The 22,482-nt window shown below is 44.4% G+C and overlaps 2 protein-coding genes across 3 annotated transcripts; one reads left to right on the top strand and one right to left on the bottom strand.

Annotated features, from left to right (window-relative positions):
- Positions 1 to 584: 584 nt before the first annotated feature.
- On the bottom strand, positions 585 to 10,025 carry MIX23 (mitochondrial matrix import factor 23). Of its 2 annotated transcripts, XR_010079962.1 has the most exons (6): positions 9,696 to 10,025; positions 8,561 to 8,686; positions 7,942 to 8,088; positions 5,622 to 5,681; positions 2,030 to 2,146; positions 585 to 722 (listed from the first exon to the last, which is right to left on the bottom strand). XR_010079962.1 is itself a non-coding variant. In XM_063394259.1 (5 exons), the coding sequence occupies exons 1-5, from the start codon at positions 10,023 to 10,025 to the stop codon at positions 2,096 to 2,098; spliced, it is 714 nt and encodes a 237-aa protein (XP_063250329.1). In that variant the 3' UTR covers positions 1,844 to 2,095. The 2 variants fall into 2 exon arrangements, 1 of the variants encoding a protein (XP_063250329.1); XM_063394259.1 differs by lacking the exon at positions 585 to 722 and having other exon boundaries at positions 1,844 to 2,146.
- FAM162A (family with sequence similarity 162 member A) lies at positions 9,914 to 17,986 on the top strand. Its single transcript, XM_063394260.1, has 5 exons — positions 9,914 to 10,073; positions 11,039 to 11,158; positions 13,366 to 13,474; positions 16,568 to 16,676; positions 17,760 to 17,986. Exons 1-5 carry the CDS (start codon positions 10,058 to 10,060, stop codon positions 17,844 to 17,846), a joined length of 441 nt encoding a protein of 146 aa, XP_063250330.1. The 5' UTR covers positions 9,914 to 10,057; the 3' UTR covers positions 17,847 to 17,986.
- The last annotated feature ends 4,496 nt before the right edge of the window (positions 17,987 to 22,482 follow it).

Here is a 22,482-nt window from a genome sequence, read left to right as displayed (position 1 = left end):
AGTCTTCTCATGGCATCAGTTTTTCATACTCAGGTTTGTACAGGACTACTTGCTTGGCCTTATATTCAAACTGAAAATAACTCTATGTTGGGCTGATTTTTTGGGGTTGTGGGTTTTGGGGTTTTTAAACATAGTTTCCTCCTAACAAATGCAGAAAAAAAAAAATCTGTGTATCACATCCATTTCATAGGTCATTTATCACAGAATCTGCTTAAGTGAAGAAGCTTTCCACAACAGCTGAGCAAACATCTGGATGGATAGAGGAAGACAATGATTAATTCTCATTATGATCTCTAGTTTATACAGAAATAAAAAATTGCATTTCAAGATTATTGATCCAAGTCTATACACACTCATAGAAGTTTCTATTGTACAACTGGCTTAAAAGGAAAATTTGTCCTTGCAGTTGATCCAAGCCCTGGAGAGAATATTTTAGACTAGAGGTCAATATTAAAGTACCAACTTTGAAATCAAAACTTACTGTTTTCAACATCTCATTAATTGACCATCATCTCTTGTTGAAATTTCATTAGTGCCAGTTCAGCCCAGAGTTATGAGCAGTATTTAATTTACACTTTGATGATAAACAATCATAAGTATTATAAGAATTTAACAACTGAAGAACAAACACATTTTCTGCTTTCAGAGCTGCAGAAAAACAATGAGAAATCTTCAAGAATGAGTACTTCAGCTCAAAGTTCTGCATAAAGCAGTTGCAGTACCTTGAGAAAAAAAGGAAAAAAAAAGAAGTTTTAACATTAGGATTTACATCCTCAAAGACTTAAAATATATTTCTACCTCATTCTCAAAAAAAGTGAGATTAAATGACCCTGGTGCCTAAAATTAAAAGGCCTCCAAGCAGTTTGAGTCTCTACTGCACAAACAACTGTAAAACAGATGCTGCTGCACAGATCTTTGCCAGCTCTCAGTAACACAGGTACATTCCTTCATTGATTTCCCACTCCCTGTATATGCGAAGCTTTAGGGATATGAGAGTATATCCAGTAATTTCATTGCTGTTGCTGAATTCCAAAGTGTTTGCAAGATAGGGCCTGTACTTTTAGGGCTCTGTTTAGGTTCAGTGGTTCTTAAGATCAGATCAGCTGGCAACCACACAGACCTTGTCACTTGACTGTCAGCCTATCTGAGATAACTACAAAATAAAAAGTAAAATATACAGGTGCAATCACAGCAATTCAGCTTTCCTCCTACTCATCTGCCTTTAAATGCTGTGTTACTGCAGGGGTGCTGCATTAAAGCTTTCTAAACACAACACCCATGGCCAGGACCAACAGGATCAGATATATGCACAGCTGTTTCCTCAGCTCAAACACAATTCACCTTTAGAACTAATATTAAAGGTTCAGAGGGAGGGACAAAAAAGAGTCCCTGGACAGTCTCATTCTCAAATGGCCAGAGACACATCTTCAGCTCCAATCCAAAGTGGTTTTAATCGACACCACATTCCCTATATAAAGGAAAACTCCAGAACACAGACCAAAGGGCAGTAAGCAACAGATTCTGCCTGTCAGCAATGCAGGAGCAATGGCAAACCTTCACCCACACATAACTCTTAACCACTGCTGCTTGTGTTGAGCAGTTCAGAACAAGGCTGGTTACTTCTTACTTTCACTGATGCTGAACCTACTACATTTGCTGATCAGTCTACAATTTTTATTTCCTTTCAGACTTCAGCAGATTGTTGCCACAAAAAGACCGTGTTCACTGATATTTTAGCAGGCACCAGCTCAGGGAAAGCCTTGTCCTCCCTGCTCATGATGGGTTTTACTGTTTCTTCCCCTCTGGGATCACTGAAGCTGTGTAAGTTCAAAAAAGATGCCAGTTTTGCACTCTGTTTGAAAATTGTTTAATACTATAAAACTCATTTGTTCACATATTTTGTACAAAAGATGAGTTGTTTTCTCTTAATTACAGGAGAATCATTTCAGGCTTGAGAATTCAGCTAAGTAGGTCCAAAACAAAACAAGACTGGGTTCTACTGGTTCTGGAGGGTCCCAATTCAGCTCACCCAAGGTCTCTTTCCAGTTTGGCTCTCACAGTTACGGACCACCTTGATGGAAAATACCCCACATCATCATTGACTCTTCGGAGGCTTGTAGTGAATTCGGCACCGCTCATTAAATACCTGAGACACCAAAACAGAAGAGCAAAAGTGAATCAGCTCCATCCAGGAAATGAGCAGAACTTCACAGACAGTTCAGGCAACTACCTCTTCGTGTAGCACCCATCTCAAGCTGCCCAGCTCTGAGGTATCAATAAATGGCACTTGCCAAGACATCCATCTCCATTCATCTTCTCTCCTGGCTTAGCAAATCCAAGTTTTGCAGGCTGATGTTGGGAGACTGCAAAGCACTAAGTGTTCTCCCTCAGATAATGCAGATTCTTAATCCTGTTATCATCTGTTATCATCAAAAATGCTGATGTCTTTTTGTTTTTAAAAGGGAGGGAAATAATCGTTGGAAGGCTCCTGAATAGTTGTGTTCTGCTAGGTTCACTCTGGCATTCAAATCTGGGTGCTGCATTCCTGTCTTTCCTGACCAGGCACATTTTACATTGGCATGATGGCCAAGCAGAGGGGCAAGGGCTCCTGGAAGCCACATGCACACTTCAGTGATCTGCCTGCCTGTGCCAGTGCTGCCAGCACTCCCTGCAAAGGGCACAGCCTCACTCACCTCTGACACCTTCTCTGGGTAAAATTTAGCCTCCAGAACTGGATACTGAGGATCGTGTGTATTTAGCTTGAGCTGCTGCCGGCCTGCCCTAAGGAGGGCCAAGAAAGGTGACTATTTAAAGTAAGGCAGCCTGAATCCAAAGTGAAACACACAGGTTCCCACCAAGGCTGCAGGTGCTCTTCACAAGCCATTTAGTTATTTATCAGTTTTTATCCAAACTTGTTCAGCACGAGTCCTGAAGGTGACACAAGCACCACCTGGCACCAAGCTGAGGCTCTGGCAGGAGTTGGATGTCCCATCAGCATTCCCACAAGAGCATGTTTTGCCAAGCCGTCCAGGGATTTGGCAGACCCAAATCATTAGCCTGTGATCATCAGGCTATGAAGTTTCATGAACTCTCCCATTGGCTTTATGTGCAAAGTGAGTGATCTTGTAATTTTTAGTTATCTAACACTTTATATAAATACACTGTTTCAAGCTCTATCTTCCTAGAATCTTCTACAGCTGATCTTATTCACAGTTCAGAACCTATGGCAACTTCAGCAAAAGTGAAGCCTGGAGCACACATTAGTTACAGCATTGCAACAATTTTGGAGTAATTTTCAACTATCTATCAAATTTAATTTATTTTAAGAAACAGACATGTATTACAAAGTGCTTCATACTGCAGAAAACAAAAGCTGTGATATAGTTTCTTTCACACACAGAAGTGTGCGGCCATTATGTTGCCACATGGAATAAACACCTCTGGAAGAGTTCAGACAAGGGGAAGGTTTGAGATCAGTGATAGGAGGAAATTGTAGAAGTTTAAAAGCAACAGCAAGTCCAATTCAGAAACATTTTACTACTTAACATATTGTACCTTTTTTTGTCCATTGTCTGTTAATGACATTTTAATGGCATGTATGTCTAAAAGGGTGCTGGAAATACTCTCTAAAGGGTCTCTAGCATCAAACAACACACCAGTTGCTGGCTATCATGCTAACTTTCAAAGTATCTTCAACAATCAAAGACACAGCCTGTGTCAGGAAGATCAACACTGCAGTCTTACTAACAGTAAGACTGCCTCCTTCTTTTAGGATCATTAACTCACAGATCTCAGTGTGTTATTCAGGCCACTTAACTCCACTGGTCTACCTGTGAAGTGCTGTTCATTTTTCAGACATTTTTCAGGAAAAGCAATGGCTGAGAAACCTTAAAATTCATGTTACTACACAAAAGTTTGATTTTGCTGGCTTTTATGTATTTGTATAAACCACTCCAACAATAAACTCCAGTGTGGAGGTGCTGGACAGAGACTAATGCAAGTGTCTTGTTTGAAAGTCAATTCATTTGCAAGCATTTCTCTAAAGTGGTTTCTCTGAAGTCATCCTTCTGTATGCCACTATTGCTACAGTCAGCCAGTGTTTAAAAAACTGTTTCCTCATCAGATTTTTCCAATTAGTTTTCAGCTGTTTAGGATTAATGGCAATACACAAGTGTACTTCCCAACCAGAAGTCCACAACAGTAGAACAGCAGCCTGCACACCAGTAATCACTTCCATGTAACAAATTGCATTCGATCTGCAACCAGGACTGGTTCTAATCCCATCAGTGGCATTTTTATGGGCAGCTAAAGGAGGCACTTGTGTGTATATTCAGAGCACAGGACAGCAAAGCTGAAGATAAAACCCAGAAATATTTCTCTCTTCAAGCCCCACTCTGAACACTAGCTGAGGAATACACTAGCAGGCTAAAGTACCCCTGCACCATGCACACCTCACTGCTTATAAACTCTCCAGGAAAAATCAGACAGTTCTATCACCAGTAAAAGCTTAATGCAGCTACAAGAAATCTCTGGGATCATTACTCAATTTGGTGCTCCAGAATGAAGATTAGGGTGGGGGCTGTTCCCCTATAGCAGAGTCACTGTGAAATATTTGCCCCTGGTGACCAGCAGCATGTTCTTGTTAAGGCTGTGGCATTGTTTAGTCAGATCTGAGCAGGTTTAAAATTAAACTGAAGTGCATGCTTAGCTTTTTGGGACAGTACAGAGGTGTACTCATGGCAAAGCATACGGGGAAAAAATGTGTAAATGCTCATTTCATCAGCCTGCTCTGAGGTTACTGACGAACACCCAAGACTTAGAGCTGTATTGGTTTTATGCTGGTGCAATCTAGGGGACTACAATCATGAAGCAGGGATTAAAAAGGAAGGTGCAGCTGGTACTAGCTATTTGCCAAATCCCTTTTGCATTTAGAGAGGGAGAGAGGTTCTCTCTGCAGTACTGAAAGCTCTGAAAAGCTACACCAAACCAGAAAAGGATGCCAGATGTGAAATGCTGCAGTGACACAATAGAGCCACCTCAGAATTTAGGCTCAGTGTTAAAATCACCAGACAGACTTCGGGGCCATCAATTCAGAGGGTGATCTGCACCCTCTGCTGACACAGGAGAGCAACAGCACGGCTGCCCTTTGCACCAGGGAGTGTCCATTCAGCCGTGAAGAAATTCCACCAGGAAAAGGTTCAACTTCCACAGCCTCACCCTCCTGTGGGCTCTGCTCAGAATTGTGATCAGCACCAGATACGGGCAAATGTGAAAGACCCATCTCTCTGACACTGTTAAGAGGCCCTGCAAAGCTTTTCAGAGAAATCGCCATAGAAAAGCCTACAAAGTGCTCAGCCACTGGCAAGGGGGAGAAAGAGACACAGGGAATAATCCACAGTCCTTCCTCCCCACTAAATCAGATGCTTTTCTTCCCTTGGCCATGCAACCAAAAAGCTTTCATCTCTGCACCCAGAACTGGGAAAATGACTGACTGGAAGCATTTCCCCCCGCACTGCCCTCATCTATTTCTGGTTAACCTGCTTCATACGGCACCAGTCCCACACCTCCAGAGAGGACTGTCTGTTGGGACAGAACACCATCCCTGTTAAATGACTGAGTACCTTCCAGCTTCTGTCGTTTACCACTTCTTCAACATTCAGCTCCGACTGCATCAATTTCAACTGCAGAAAATAACAGATAAAAGGTTATTGTCAAACAGGTCTCCCTGCAACTTTACTACCAATGCAACTTTCCAGCTCCCAACCCCAGCACCAGAGGCACGCCTCCTCTGATGGTGCAAACCAAAGGGCAGGATGTGTAATCGCCCTGGGAGCCTGGCCCTTCCAGTCAGCCCTAGGGCACACACCCATCTGCACGGGCACAGTGAAGGCAGACTCACAAAGCCAGCCTGGCAGTGGGTCCTGAGTACTCATTACTTATTCCTAAATAATGTCCATCAAGATTTGCTAGCAATTAACTGATTAACACTGATGGCTTCACAGGCACAAATAACTGCACCTAATTCAAGCACTCAGCACAGGGGATTCCAGGGCTGGGGTTAGCTCTGCAGCCTTGAGTTGCCACTCTTGCATTATTACAGTCATATATGCAGCTGGCAGCAAAGCTAGGAATCCGGCCACGATTCTGGATTTCAAGTTGTGAACAGACCCTCTCTGTTTCATCTGCCATCTCCTCAGTGCGCTGACCAAACAGGGTGTGCAGTCTGACCACGTGTTGTTCGTGCTGTCTGAACTGCTGCCTGGCAGTTCATATTTTATGTCATCACTGCAGGACAAATCAGATGCCAAAGCTCTGGCAGGAACTACCACCAATATACAGTTCTTGAGCACTCACTTGATCCCTTGAGAAGGGTAAGAATCTCTTTGTTTCACACCTATTAGAAACACCAAGGGGCTGTTCTGACACTTGTGTTCAGGTGATTTGGTCCTGAAGCAATAGAAGATTTAAGAAGCATCTCCCATTTTTGCCCAAATTTAGGATGTATTCTTGTTGGAGACTTTAACACAACAAAGAACCATTTTCAATACATGGTTCCAATCCGAGGCCTGGTGAACAGGTGCAAACCAAGACAGCAATCCCACTAGAAACCTTTCAAGTAAGATATCCAGGGACACAGATACACGCTATACTTGTTGGATGTACTTTCCCCAACTCAACAGGACTTCAGTCTCCTTGAAATAACAATCCAGCATCCAGAGTGACTGGACAATCAGGGGAAGTCTCTATAAAAAAACCCTCAGAGAATCTTTAGCAGTTCAAAGAAACTACTGCTCCAAGTTTGCTCATTCAGTGACCCTGAAGTAATAATTTTGCATGAAGTTCTCCACGTTGTACAACTAGCAGGATAAGAAACACACATAACAAGGGAAAAGAAATTTGTATTGCAAGCAAGTGAATAGATATTTGAAATTCCCACTCTTAAAACTAGGGTATGTTCTGTCAAGATAGCTTTTCTGACTTGTAGAAAAAACATAGCTCTCTGTGTTTTGGAGAGCCAAAAGAAAAAAAAAAAAAAAAAAAGCAGGGGGATCCATAAGGTCCAAATACAAATCTGGTGATCTCATAAAAACATTCTGAGTTGTTTCTAAATCATGGATTGCTTTTAACCTTTGAAGCCACCTCCAATCATTAAATACTGTCATTGTGATCCTCACAGTGTTTTCAGTGAGAGATTTCGGGCTCAAAGGATTGGCTCTGCTTACAAAATTTGTAGAAAATACTAAGCTACCACTGTAGATCTCCAAACTAATATCCATGCTTGTTAGCAGTTCAATAAGTGAGGCTTTAAGAATAAAACTGCTCATCTGCCACACGGTTCTCTCAGTCTCCTTTTCCTTACAAAAAGGGCTCTGAAAGTGGGGTGAGAACTTCAGTGGGGCTCCTTCCTCCACTTCTGATACTCATTCCCCTCTGATCACCTCTGGTCTAGTGCACTTTCCAGCCACTGGCCAGAAGGTTGAGAGGGCATTTGCACATTAGAATTGCATATGCAAACCCAGAAGTCTCTCTCACATCATCACAAGGTACTCCAAATATTAATCCAAGAAATACCAAACAGCACAAATGTTGTGTAAGTGGAATTCAAGGTTGCCTGGGAGCATCTTGTAGAGAGGAAGGGAAGTTAAAGCTGTGCCTCAGTGGTGTCAATCAGTGAAGGTTAGAATCCACCATGGGAAAGAATGTGTGTTTTTCTACAGCTTTTGTGCGAAAGAATCTCAGGAAATGCTCCACTTGCAGGATAAAAGCAGTTCTCTGCCTTGAGGCCTTGGGAAAATAACTCTCACAAGACCCAACAAGAGCCAACAAGAACCTTGGGAAAGACTGCTCGACTCAGGATCCACTTCAGGTTCTCTCCATCACACTGGTCTTTCCATTTGGGAAAGGTGCCCACTTCTTCCACTGTAAGGTTTCACCACTCACCTTTGTCTGCTCTTTCCTGAGTTGCTTTAATAATGCTGCATCTTCAGGGACCTTTTCCCTCTCTTCTTTGAGAGTTTTCACTACAGCGGAAGTCTGAGAGATGCAGTTTTTGATGATTCTTTCTCTAGTAGTGTGAGCACCCATCAACTAAGTGGGGAGAGAAGGGAAGTCACAGTGACTCATCAGAATATAAAACCCTCCTAAGTTTAAAGAGACATTTTCTGAAGACATGGTATTGCTGTTCTATAGAAATCCCTTGGAATTCATAATCCACACATGGGAAACAACACTGCTAAGAGCAGCAGCTACTCTCAACTCATGCTATCCTGCTGTTATTGCTCTTAGGTAAGCATGGGAAGGAGTCTTGCAGAGCAGCAGGAAAAGCAAGCACTGTTTTTAAAAGATCCTCAAAGGATCAGTATTGCAGAACAAAGAACTTCCCTGCACGGTTTTAAACTGAAGCACTGTGTGGAGATGTTGAGCAGGACAGTTAGGAATGCACAGCGCAGGTTCTACCAAGGCAGCATTTTCCTCAGACACTGAGGATGCTTTACTGGTGGCTACTGCACACAACAAATCAGCAGGAAGGGAGCTGGAAGTGGAAGGTGTGCACACTCACAGACTCGTACAGCTCTTTACACGTCTGGCCAGGATCAACCTTCCCCACAAAGGAAGCTGTTGGAATCGTAGTGTTCAATTCATGAACAATTCTATCATCGATTGTCCTCATCACCCTGAGCAGCTCCTGTATTAAAAAAGAGAAATACTTGGTTATATCTCTCAGAAAAGCCTATGACAAAAAAAAAAAAAAAGCATAGTTAAGCATTTTAATAGAAACTAAATAGGATTCCTTACAAAGAGTTGGAAGCACACCAAAGGAACAATCCCACCTCTGGGAGTATGTGCTGCAAACCACAGAGTTTCCTCGGCAGCAAAGACCAGAGCAGGGGTAACTCATGCTCCCTGCAGTCCCCCGGCCTCCATGCAGGCAGCAGGAGAGGCTGAAGAGCCTTTGCCCAGTCCCGTCCCGGCTTCCACACAGGAAACTGGGCACGACCTGCGCCAAACTTTGAATAAAACCCTGCACCGTTCTGGGGGAGGCTTAGGTTGGATCTCAAGAAAAAGTTTTTCACACAGAGAGTGGCTGAGCATTGGGAGAGGCTCCTCAGGGCAGCGGTCACAGCACCAAGCCCGACAGAGTTCAAGATGTGTTTGGACACCCTCGGGCACATGGTGGGACCATCGGGGCGTCCTGCGCAGGGCCAGGAGCGGGACTCGGTGATTCCCGACGGTCCCCAGCTGCTCAGGATGTTCTGGGATTTCGCCTTCGAGAACCAGGCGGGTTCCAGGGCCCCGCCGGCCTGCGCCCCGCTCGCCCCGCCGAAGGCACGGCCGCCCCTCACGCTCCCTTGAACGCCGCGGAGGCGCTCACGGAGCTCCCGCCGCCCGCGGGGCTCCGTGCCGGGAAAGGCACCCGCGGGCAGGGGAGCTTCCCGGCCCCGCCGCTGCCGCTGGGATGAGGGCAGGGCAGGGCAGGGCAGGGCCGGGCCGGGCCGGACCCCGCTCCTTTCCCGCTCCCCTCCCGCCGCTTCCCGCCGGCCGCACCAGCGGGGTGACCTCGCGCACGGGGCGCGCGCTCCCGCGGGGCCGCTCGCCGGGAGGCGGCGGGAGCGCGCGGGGCGCGGGCGCGGGAGGCGGCGGCGGCGGCAGCGCCCGGCCCGGCCCGGCCCGGCCCGTCCGCCCCGCGAGGGTACCTGGAACTCGGCGAAGTCCTCGCAGCTCGCGGCTCCGCTGGGCGCCGCCATCCTGGATCGGCCGAGGGCGCGGCGGGGCCCAATCCGGCGGGGAGCCGGGATGACGCGCGGGGCGGAGCGGGGCGGGACCCGCCGGAGCGCGGCCCCCGGCGCAGCGGCCCCCGGCCGGGCATCTCCGCCGGCAGCGGCCTCGCGGCTCCTCGGCCTCCTCCAGCCGCTGGGAGAGCTCCGTCCGCCCCACCGGAGGCGGTGCCGGCCCCGGCGGCCCCGAGAGCCCCGCGGCGCGGCTCCCTCCAATCGCGGGCCCGGGGCGGGGCCCAGCGGTGACATTGAGCAGCGCCCAGCGGGCCCGAGGCAGCGCCATGTGGGGCCGCGCCGGTGAGTGAGGGGCGGCGAGCGGCCGGGCCGGGCCGGGCCGGGGCCGCCCTCGGTTCGCCTCCGCCCCGGGAGCCCGAGGGGCCGGCCCGGAGCGCGGAGCGGGGCGGCCCGGCCGGAGCTGCGGCGGGAGCGCAGCCGAGCGTGAGGGTCCGCGCCCCTAAGGAGCCTGGAAAGGGTCCGGTTTCGTTGGGGGTGTCGCCTGTAAATGTAAATCGCAGGTTTTTCAGAGCGGGAGTGTATTATACCTTGGAAAGTAGAGGCCCTTAGGAGGGACACCTTCAGACAGTATAACGAAGGAAAAAAGGAAGTAATTTTATATTGTTAGAAATGCGCTTTTTGCCTTTCTGAGTTAGTTTGCGTGGTTGTGGGGTTTTTTCCCAGAACTTTTTCATTATATTAATTAATGCATTAAAACACCTTCTTTAAAGTATGTGTTTGTAGATAAGGTGCCCTGGCCTTTTCTAATGCACAACAAGGTAGTTACCTCTCAGTTCTAAAGATTCTGCTTTTTTGACTTGACTCTGTCAATGCTCTTGGGATGTAACAAGATTGGTAGAATGCTGGTGTGCAGTCTTTGAAATAGCACCCTCCAAAGTGTATCTGAAGCATATGTATAGATGAGTTCCTGGAAACTGTGATGTGTGGTGTGTTGTAGACATTGCTGGAAGGATGTTCTCTTGCATTCTTTTATTTTTTTTTTTCCTAAATTAATTTGTGTTCACATTTTTCTACGTAAGATTACAGAGCCAGCTCAAGGCATACCTTATAAACAAGTTTTAATTTCTTTGGTAGGCTGTTATAACTAAATCTGGTACTTCTTGCCTTCATTTGTCCCTATTGGTTTTCTTTCTTTTTTTCCTCTTGTGTTAAAAAACCCCCAAATGCTTCCACTGAAAAGCTGGTTCCCGCTTTCTCCCGCTCTGAGTTAAATTTGGCCTTTTTTCTTCCTCTGCTTTCTCTTCCAGATAGGGCTATTAAACTGCTGGGAAGAAATATTCCCTCAGTTCTGAGACTGACTGAGGGAGTGGACCTGAAGATAAGCAGAAGGCTGTGCATTAAACCCCAGCAAGACCTTCAGCCAAAGGGTAAGAGTCTTTAATAAGGTCATGGAATGTTTCATGCCATGGAATATCCACGCTACAATCATCTGAACAGGAATTTGGCTGGCATAGATGCTCATATCCCTGATTTTGTGAGAGTTCTGGTCTATTGGACTGAAAAATGGAGCATTAATTGTGGTGAAGTCTTGTTTTCTAACAAAAAGCCGGGGTCAATATCTCCACTTGTGACGGTCACAGAGCTTTCACCTTGTAGCAGAGCACCAGAGCCTTATCTAGTGCACACTCCTACACCAGGGCTCCTCTGCTCGGAGCTGCCTGCTCAGCCCCACTGTAAACATGAATAGTTTAGGAATGTTGTGTGAGCTGAAAGACTTTGGCAGTTTCAGAGTGCAGCCAGCTCCAGCCGTTCCAAAAACTGCAGGGCAGAGTCTGAATTGGTCATGGCGAAGGGTGGAGCTGCTCAGGGAAAGCTCAGGCCATTTTTTCACTGTATATGGGACACTTCCTGTGCTCCCTGTGTCACAGGTTCCTTATGGCCCGGCCATGCAGGAGCAAGGAACACACAGAGGTGAAGCATTCGGCACGACTCTGTTAAAAACATGAATCAGCTGTACTGGGCAGGACTAAAGTCTCTTTAAAACTGATGTCTCCAGCAGGGGCCAGTAAAGGAAGTCCCCTGTGTTCTTGTGAAGTGGGAATGGTGACCCACAGCAAGAACCTAAGGAAGTCAATGGGAAGAGGGTTCTGCTATACTGCCGCCCCAGAGGTGGCATCTTGCTGTTTAATAGTCCTCACTGGACTTTTTTTTCCCACAAATTTGCTCAGTTTCTTGAAGTTCTTTAGTATCCACATTCTCTAAGAATGTGGATACTAAAATGCCCTAAGAATTTCTTCTCTAAGAAGAAATTCCTCAGCTACAGCTGTGTGTTTGATTTTTAACCCAATGTGCACTTTTTTTACAATCTGATTTTTCTCTGTTCAGCCCCCCTTCCAAGCCAAGACCTCATCATAACCCACACTCCCAGTGTCTCCTGCAGTGCTCTGCTGGGTTCAAGAGCTCCAGCCACTGCTTTGCCAGGCCGAAGGGTCTCAGTCTGTGACACTTGCACGGTGTCAGACACTTAGACGGAAACAGAAACAAGTCTGTTTCCTACATGATGACCATTCCAGACCTGTGGCTGTCCTGACAGTGTTCCCTGTGCCTGCTCTATTTCTGCTCCCTCTAAGTATTTCCCATGCTTTTCAAAAAGCTGGAGTCACGGTTTTACAGAGGCACAGCAATGCCCTTGTGTTTGTCTGAGTCCCTGATCATGGACAGTCACACTCCTTTCTTTCTGTTGCTGAGCATCTTGCCAACACCACTGTGAAACCCCAAGGCTTTGCTCAGGGTAACGATTCATGAGCGAGAGCAAAGTCTGTCATTTGTGTGGGAACTGGAATTGCTTCCTGTTTATGGACAAGGGAGTTCCCGGGCCAGTTCATTGACTCTGGGTTCGGAAGCCTGTCGCATTTTGGGCTCAGCCCTCTTCATGATTTTGAATAACCTGGTGTTATCAGCAAACTGTATCCACCCCACTTCCTTGATAATTCATGAATCCATGAGGGAGAACATGGCCATACAGGATACTGCCTGTGGTTGAAAAGGAAAAAGCTGTCTATCTTGCACTTTGTTTCTTAATGGTATGTTATACATTAAAAGCTTCCCCTGTTAAATTATGAGTATTTTGTATATGGAGTTTGAAAGACTGACCTGAAAATTATGTGTCCAATCTTTGCTTATGGTCAGCTGTTTATTTATCCCTTCAGATAATTTAAAATCTTACACTGCCTGAAAAAGTTAACATTCTGTGATGTTATATTGGCTTTCATTGTTATTGTGCAGCATGTGGCTTTTCTAGAGCTGCTCCATTTGATTTTTTCTTTAACCCTATTTAAATGAAATAGAAAAGCAGCACCTAAAGAAGCTTAGTGGAGCAGCTTCTGCATATTTAGACCTGCAGATACAAAGGTTTTGGGAAGGACTTGGCTTTCAGTTTAATCCATATTTACATGTTCATTAATCTGTGATACACATTTCATTCTCTGAGTACCTCTGGCAATCGCATTTAGAGTTCTGCACTGCTCACCCTGACTGGTTTTGTCACAGCTTTGACCCTCCAGCCTCTCTGACTGGGGCTTTTGGTGGTTTTGTTATTTTGTCTTTATTTGTGCGTTTTGTTGGCGTTTTCCAGGTCGATCTGCTTCGGGGGTGCCTGGGTACAAGCCCACAGAGTGGGACAGGAGGTTTCTGTTGTGGGCAGGTCACTTCAAAAAGCCAGAGGATATACCAGAGACTGTCTCGTAAGTGCTGCTTTTGAAGCTGTAAGAGACTTTGTCTATACAGAACTAAGTTACTTGAATGCAACTCCAGAGTAATTTTCCAGAAAGGAATGGGTTTGCACAGCTGAAAAATCTCCCCCTGCGGTGTTTTGTGTATTGTCCTTGGAGATGAAATTACCTCAGCAATTCTCTTGTGCTAGGATAATGTACCCCTCCTGGGTTTTTTGTTGTTTTTCTTTTTTGCAAAGGGTTGACCAGCATTTATCAGTTGTTTCATTAGAAAACTGTGTCAGATCAGTTCATTTTTACTCTTCTCTCACGATTAGAAAGCTTTTTTCAAACATTAATGTGAACTTTTTCCAGTGTTTTTCATTATATGTCAGTCTCTCGCTGTGGGAAACTTTCATATGCAGCTATAAAATAACTGAAACTCGTGTAAAGTATTTATTAATGAATACCTAAAGGGCATGGGCCAACTTCCTTTACTGTTGGAATTTAAACTAACAAACAGTGCTAAGGCTCCCAAACTATATATGGTCAAAATTTCCCTGTCGCTGCTGAGTCCAAATGTCAAAGCTGTGTCCAGTGTGAAAAGTACAAAACAAAACTGGATGTTCTGGTTTGCACACCAAAAATGAAGATCAAACTTGTTAACAAGACAACTATTAGTCTAGAAAACACTCCTAGTGGTAGTGTAGTTACCTTTTAAAACATGCTCGTAATGCTTTTAAATGTATTTATTTAAATTTAAAAGAAACAGTAAATCTTGCACTACTTAAGTAAGAAAATGATGTAGCTGCCCTCTTAAATATTTTTTGTTTGTTTGGATACACCGCATGGGAATTGAAAATCCACCCCTGTATTTAAATGGAGCACAATGAAGGTTGCTAAACGTGGAATCCTTCCATTTCGTATTAAATCATTTTTCTTTAAACTACATTTGAAATACATACAGGAGTAAATTATTAAAACTTACTTCATGTATTTTTGCATACCAAACACTTGTCATGAGGGTTTTTAAGAAAACAGAGGTAGCAGAGTGATTGATTTCAGTAGTTTATTGAAAGGACAAACCAACTTCTGATAAAAGCTGACCATTTTTGCAAGTGCATAGGGAATTCTTTTTATTTAGACAAATAATTCAGCCAAATCTGAGAAGACAGTTGAGAACTATAAAAGCACAAAAACTTGTTTTCCTGTTCTGAGATTAATTAATTAATCTGAGATTAATTGTGGGTTGTAAGGGCTTGTGATATAACTCAGTAATCTTGTAAAACGTGGTGAAGCAACCTATTTATTAAACAAATGTTAAACTCAGCCACTGAACTGATTTAAAATGCAAGTTGTGTTCAGATATCTACCTTCTGCTCACGTAAATTCTTAACACATCTAAGGTATTTCCAAAATTAACTAGCAAACTTTTTAAAATCCTACTACTGTGCATTTCAGCTTAATTGCAGCCTGCACTCAAGGCTTTCACTGCAGATTATTAGCAGAAGCAAATAACCTGGATGCTAAAGTTAACCATTAGTTTCACTGTAGATGGATGTGTTTGTTCCCTATGATCAGAAATCTCGTACTCAAATCAATACTCTGACAAAAACAAGGACAAAACTTCTCAGCTCTCAGGTCCTGTGTGATTTACCACACTGACCTACCATGGATCCTTAAGTATTTTTTTTTTTTTCTTCCAAATGTAAGGGCCAAAATGTAGTAACAGATTCCATATTCACTCATGTTTATGTACAGTAATAGTTTCCCAGTTCCATTAAATCCATTCTCCATGTTAAGTTTTGGGGTATAATGAACCTAGTTTGATGCGTTTATTCTTTTTGTCACACAACATTGCTGCTTTTCTTCTGGAATTTTATCATGTGCCAAATATAATCAGTGAGAATATCAGCCCTCCTTGAGAATGGAGTTATCTGCCCTAAGTTCTGCAAGGAGAGCTAAATGTACAGGCTGTAGGTCTTTGGTTATTGTGGAAAGCACTTCTAAAAAGCATTAATGCCCTGGCCCTTCTTGCCTTGTTCTCTCTAACACAGAGAGAAACCTGCTGTAACCAAGATGTCATTTGGGTAGAAGGATCTTCAGAGTTTAACTCAAAATAAACGATCTCGTTTTTGCTCTTCACGTGTACAGCTGGGAGGTGTTAATAACTGCTACTCTTCTGCTGGAAGACTTCTGGTTTTTAAAAGATAACAGGAGAGTAGGCAACAGGTTTCCCAAAAGGATGGTATAGCTACTGGTGTGGTTAGCTAAGCCCCCTGGAATTAAAAAAAGAAAAAATATTTCAAGAGTTCCTCTGTCCAAAGCTGATGCTGGAAAGCTTAGGATCTCCACACCTCCTTAGTTCCTCAGGGAAGCAGATCACTTCAAGGCTATTTACTCCAGCAGGAGTGGGGACCACTGGTCTTTTACCAAGTCCTATTCGGAATAGGACTGAGTGTTGCATTCAGCAGCCTGGGTGTCACTTACTGCACTTACAAGTCCTGTAGCAGAGGAAGCGCCTTGCTGGAAAACGAGACTGCATCGTAAATGAAACCATTCTGAAGTTCAGGCAGAAGAAATTGCAAAGCTGTGCCAACACTTCCCTCTGCCCAAGGAACTCGGTATTTTGGGGTTTTACCAGACTCCTGCTATTGAAAGAAATCACATGTTTTACTATATTAAATACATCACAATTATAATACCATGAGTTCTGACTTTGCAGATATTGGAACATGGTAGCGAGCACAGAGGGAGCTGACAGTAAGAAAAGTATTCTGTTAGGAAAACCATCCCTCTCATTTTCCTGTTCTTTCCATCCTGAACACTTGCACACCGCAGCCCTCCTCCTTGGCATTGCCTTTGCAGTATTTCAACAATTGAGTAACCAATGTTTAAAAAGTTGGGTTTGCCTCCAGCTTTGAGAGGAATGCCTCTGTCACCAAGTATCTCCCGAGGTACTTAGGGACCAGCCTTTCCTGTTCTTGTAAAACTTTTTTGTGCAAAGAGCCAAGTGCTGTTAGCATTACACAAAGCTACCAAGACAGCACGCTAGGAGAAATTAAATAATTAGCCAAGTGAATTATTTGGGTCTCTGATGAGTCTGTTCTTTTCTTCTTTATTGAGGCTTGACACGGTGAGAGCAGCAAAGACCACGCTGCGTGTGAAGTTCAGCTATGTCATGATTGCCTTGACAATAGTGGGATGCATCATCATGGTGATCAGAGGGAAGGAGGTAAGCACAAAATTTGAGTCAGTGGGGGCAAATGAATCTTCATTTAAACTCCTTAGCTCCTCTGTGGATTTTTAGTACTGTCTTGCTTTGAGGGCTTGGTTTTTTGTTTTGGGGCTTTTTATCATTTTATCACTGAACAAAATCTTAACAAGTCCTCCTGGTTCCCCAGAAGTGACCCTCATTGACTAATTCCATCAGAAAAGGATGATGTCACCATTAATATGCTTCCTTCAAAACAAAACCTAACAAAACCCCCTGAGCTTAAAGCATCCGCGTGGCAGAAGAACCTTACGTGTTATGCTGCCTTTCTTCTGATGACAGTGTTCACTTCTGGTTCCTATGGACTTCTGTGTTCTAGAGAAACCTTAAAAGCAGTGAGTCTTAACCCCAGCACTGGGAGCTACTGAGTGGCACCTGCTATTTCTGACACAATTTGGCCACTAAATGAAAAAGATGCAGCTCTCTGAAATGAAACAGTGGAAGGACTTTTCCTGGTTTTAACAGCAGAGATCAATCACTGATGATGCCCAGAGCATTTTCCTCTGTACTGGAGGAGTATGAATTTAAGTACCAAGAGAGAGGACAGCTACTTTGGAATCCTTGTTTTCAAAGCAGCTGGAATTATTTATGTTTCCTGCAATGAGCTCAGCTGGCCAGAGAATGGTGTTAGTAATGCCAAGTCTGATCCCCCAGTGGGCCATTCACTGAAGAGCTGGAATTGATGATCCAAGTGGTCCCTTCCATCTCAAAATATTCTGTGAGTCTGGGATTATGTTTAACTTTTGATTTGTTTCTAGTACCTCTGTCTCATGAAAATAAGATCAGTATTAAATGCTGACCAGAAGCACAGAATGGATCTGCTAGTGCCTTGAAAAAAGGGTTTCATTTATTCCCAGAGAACTAATTACTTCCAGCTAAAATAATCTCTCAATATTTTATTTTAACTGTCTTGGCTTCCTGGCATTAAAGCTGACAGAACTGTGCCTTGGCAAGGATAGGTCAGGTATTTTGTAAGTTATTGATTCAAGTTTCAGCTCCGTGGTCCTTCACGTGGTGATAACTGATGATCTTGTTACATTTTAGGCCATGAAAAGACATGAATCTCTTACGAAAATAAACTTGGAGAAGAAAGCCCAGTGGAAAGCAGAAGGTGCATCTGCTAAACCGTAGAGGAGGAAATGAAGAGATCAGGGATTGAGGTGGAAAAGCAAAGGAGATCATCACAGCTTTTCTGTATGTTAGTTCTGTCCACTCACGTTCAAGAAAGAATGAATATGTTTTCCTGTTATCAATAAAACCAGAAATGCCTATTTTCTTTGCCTAGTAACTGCCCCTTTCTCCCAAACTCCTTTCTTCATGGTTAGTGGGACAGGATACATGAGCACAGTGGATGAGCCATGGAATTGTTTCCCTTGTGCTGTGCACCAGACCGAGCATCTTCTGAAGTGCTGCAGGACCTGCACCTGCATTCTTGGTACCAATCCTCTGCATGAAGTCTCATGTCCTTACTTACCACTCACACAGGAAGGTTACTGTAACACACAAGAACGATCCATTTGGTTTCCACCTGTACAAACAAACACCTTCACCAGCCAGTCATCCACAGGCACTGACTATTTCAGGTTTCCTCAGCAAGAGATATTTTATTCTGTATTGGTACTGGCTACTTCAAATAATCCACATGTTCCTCTTTGTGCAAGACAGAACAATTATTAAGGGAGCCCTGGAGCCAGAAGTTACTGTCTGACCTGCATTAACATCAGCAAAATGATCCTAGGGTATTAGACAGCCTAATGCCCCTGGTCTAGGTCCCGGTATTTGCATTTGTTTAAGTGAGGGATCACTTCCTGTGATGAACTGCCTGCCTGCAAGAAAATGAGGAAGGAGGTGAAGAGTCAACAGCATTCCAGAGAAGCACGGTGTTGCAGCTGACACCTGAGAGTGGTCCCAGCAGAGCTGGCCATGAGATGAGAGAACATCCAAGCTGAGGGAACAGAGATGGCTATTTTGAGGAACACTGAGCAACAGCTTCAACCTGTACTGTCAGATTTACTATTTAGAGGCACATGAGGATGAGAAAGTCAGTCTGGCATCCCTGGTCTCTGCTACTAAGCTCCTTCTTTATGAATCTCATTTAGATTTATACATATTTTGTTCTTTAAAATTGTTGTCTGTGCCTTCCTCATACAAGGCCCACCTAGAGATCAGCTGCCTCGAGAGTGCTAGTTCTGGCACTGAGCCCACTCACACACTGTTCACGTTGAAGAGCCCGCAGCAACCAGGGCAAGCATTTTCCTCCTTTCAGTTCATTTGGAAGGAAATGTAGACTGGAAGTGTCAGGACTGCTCAAAACTCTGTCACTGCCCAGCACTGCCCTGCTGACTGGCCCTGGGGACCCTAAAACCACAAGAGACACATCAACTTAACAAATGCAGTTTGGGAACTTGCTCAGAGTGAGATTATTTTTGTTGTACCCCTAAAAATTAGCAGTATTGCTGAATAATCAAAAGCCCTACAAAAATGCAGGGTAAATCTTCACTAGCTGCTGCAGTTCATCTATGAATTGCATTTCTGGGTACCACAGTGAGATGTCACCCACCAGACAAGCTGTGTAGTCAATTCCAGCACAGAAGTCACAACCCTCAGGTGATACAATGACCTGTCATCAATTCTCTGGATGGAAATTATCATAATTGCACTGTCAGTCAAGCAGAGCGGGATTGCACAGATTTGTCCACTTCATTAGCCCTGAGTGCAAGCCCTGTTTCCTTTCACTGCAGGTATGTGAAGAGATTTTCCATGACAATTTTGGTTCTTTGCCACTCCAGCAGGCACCCAGGTGGAAACCAAAACAAAATCCTGCCTGATTACATGCCTGTGGTCATGGATGTACTTAATGACACCAAGAAAGAGAATGAGACAAGAAGAGAAAGAGAAGAGAACTTTCAGACAGCATTTCAGGTTTCTGTGAAGAAAAACTTGTGACTTATGCTTGGTGATAGCAAAGGTTAAAACTGCACATCTCAAAAATACCACCCTTTCAATACACACCTCACCTCTGAGTGCACTCTAAACAGAACTGGCAGGTACCTCTCCTAGTTTTGGAAATAAAACTATTTGGACTCATCCAGCTGGTAAAGTACTTCAAATAAAAATACCACTTCGAAAGCAACACTTTAGAGCAGCAACAGTCACCAGTTTTTCATTTTACTTAGATTTCTATAAGCCTGATGCCATTTACTCAAAAACTGAAGTCTGGTCCAGTGGTTTGACAAAAGCTTCACCTTTTGTATCCTTCCATCACTCTGGTACCTTCACCATTTCAGAATCTGCCATGAGGACTCTGCATCACTGCCCAACTTTGTGTTTTCTTCCAGCACTGCAAAGGTTCAAGTCTCAAACCAAAGCCCAAGACAACGGGCTTTGTATGGTCTCCAGCTTCCTCCCACCACTGTGCTGCTTTCTTTGCAAATAGCTGGGTATTATAAAATGATGTAAATCTTTTTTCAGCGAGGCAGTGAAAGAAACCACCTCTTTCCTGGTGTGATGACTTCCAAGAAGCACTTCTAAACACGGACAGTGGCTGCAAAACCAGCACAGGTTTCTGGCCAAAGCAGCCAGTCCAGCTGACCGGAGAACTTCACACCTCTCACCTCACTGAGAGCTCACAGCTTCGGCCCAAAACCTTTCAACAGTGCATGACGGAAGGAACGTACTAAGCCTTAAATGGTACCTCATTTTCCTTCTCCCTTTTGGCTTGGTCTGTAACACCATTCCCATTTATCCAGAACAGTCCAGTTCATCAGTCCTCTACCATGTGCCTTATTGCTGTACCTGTCCAGAGGCAACTGAAACTTCCTAATGCAGCAATCACCTGACAACTCCAGCACTGCCTCAGCGGAACAGGCAGGAGCCATAGCAGGACGCGACCGCAGCAGCACACAGAGAGGTCTTGCTTACTTTTCTACTGAGACTCAGGCACCTGAAGAAAGACCTTCAAGTCTAAAACTGGCATGAGAGAGTAACAGTGGTGTGTTGTGCCAATTTCCAGAAGCAAAAAAAAAAAATCATACTGGAAGAGATGGGAGTTTACTTTAAGCTGGCATAGAGATCAATGTGCACAGAGGTAAGACAGTGTTCTGGAAGTCCCCAGAGAAGCAGAGAAGTGTATTGCCAGCAGCACTGTCACATGTAGGACCATGTGGTGCAATCTAGTTCTTCAACAGTCTTGGGTGCTGACAGTAAAACAAAAACCAGGTCCAAGCACACGTAGGGGCAGGGTCATTGCCTTCCTCCCTTCTTTGACCATTAGGCAAAGGGTCTTCAAACACCTGTATTTGGCTGGCATCAAGGAGCAAAGACAGGAATTCAGGAACAGGCTGAAGTCTCTAGGCAGTAGTTCCCTCAAATGATTGTGTGATACCTTCCCAGGAGCCCCAGGTGCTGGCCCTGGCTGTCACTGAGCTTTCAATACCCTGCTCCATCATCCTTTGCATCCTCCTGAATCCAAGACTCTGACCTTGCCTGCCATGTTCCACTGGGGACTTTACCAATAGAAAGAATGATGGCTCCTGTTTGCTGCCCAAACAAAACCACAACTTTAATGGCGTTACAGATCTGTGTGCTGGACTGCTAGACAGCAATTCCAGGCAGTCCTGCATCTTCCTGTCTCTAACACCCAGTTCAAAGCAGACAGTGTTAAAATCTCAGTGCAGTGCTTCCACCTCATTCCTGATGTTTCAAAAAGAACTCAGTAAATTCTCATTACCAACCTGTGGGGCTTTTAGAAGATGTTTAGATCAGATCTCCACAAGCAGACAGAAAGCAATGTGTGTATTTCAATTCTGAAGAAAATATGAGACACTCCTCTAGCATTACAGGCTGCCTGACAGAGCTAAGGGAAGAATCCAAGAACTCCAACACCTTCCTCACCTACCCTTTACATGAGACCATGCTGCCTCTTCTTTAGACAGAAACCAACAACAGATCATTCAAAACACAGCGTGACCTTCACAAAAGTGGCAGCTAGAGGTGTTCTCTGAGATGGTCCCTGTCTGGGCACATCCTTCGGGAGAGCAGAGAATACTGGCTTCAGTGCTCCTAGCAGGGGACACAGCCACACAGAACTGTGTTAGGAAGCAGTGTTCAAGCAATATGATATGATGATCCTCATACTTTCACTGGCACTTTTCCTCCAAAACAGAGTCCTTCATCTGTGGCCTGAATGTTATTTATTAGATGGGCAACATTACACAACGTGTTTGGCTCTGTTAAAATTCAAGTAGTTTACTTGCCCTTGGCTTACCAAGCAATTCTGATCAGTCTGCATCAGTGAGCTTTTCCTTTTATAATTCACAAGTCTGATTTCCCTTTTGTACCCATTTAATTTGCAGCCTTTGTTAGAAGTAGCTTTTGTTTCTTTTCAACCTATTAATAAGGCTAAGTAAAGCAACGCCAAGAGCTGGTTGCTGGAAGATCCTAATGGAAATACACTCAATTAAGCACCATTTAAAATTACATTGAGACCTATAAGTCAGCCACATTTTAATCCATTTAATGTGTGCCATGTTAATTCTTGTATTGGTGTGGTTTTCACTCAAAATATTATGCAGTACCAGTCAAATGCCTTACACAGTCTAAGTATTTAGGACAACAATATTATATTACCTGCGTCAACCAGGCCTGTCACTTCAAACAAACATACCAAGTTTAAAGATTTATACTTATCTGCTCTGAATTCACATATCCACGGCAAAAGTAACAACTACTGGCCAGGCTCCTTACACAGGAAGGCACACCAGTCAGC

This window comes from Prinia subflava, chromosome 3 (assembly GCF_021018805.1).
Source record: "Prinia subflava isolate CZ2003 ecotype Zambia chromosome 3, Cam_Psub_1.2, whole genome shotgun sequence".
NCBI lineage: Eukaryota > Metazoa > Chordata > Aves > Passeriformes > Cisticolidae > Prinia > Prinia subflava.
This window is presented reverse-complemented; position numbering and strand designations above follow the sequence as displayed.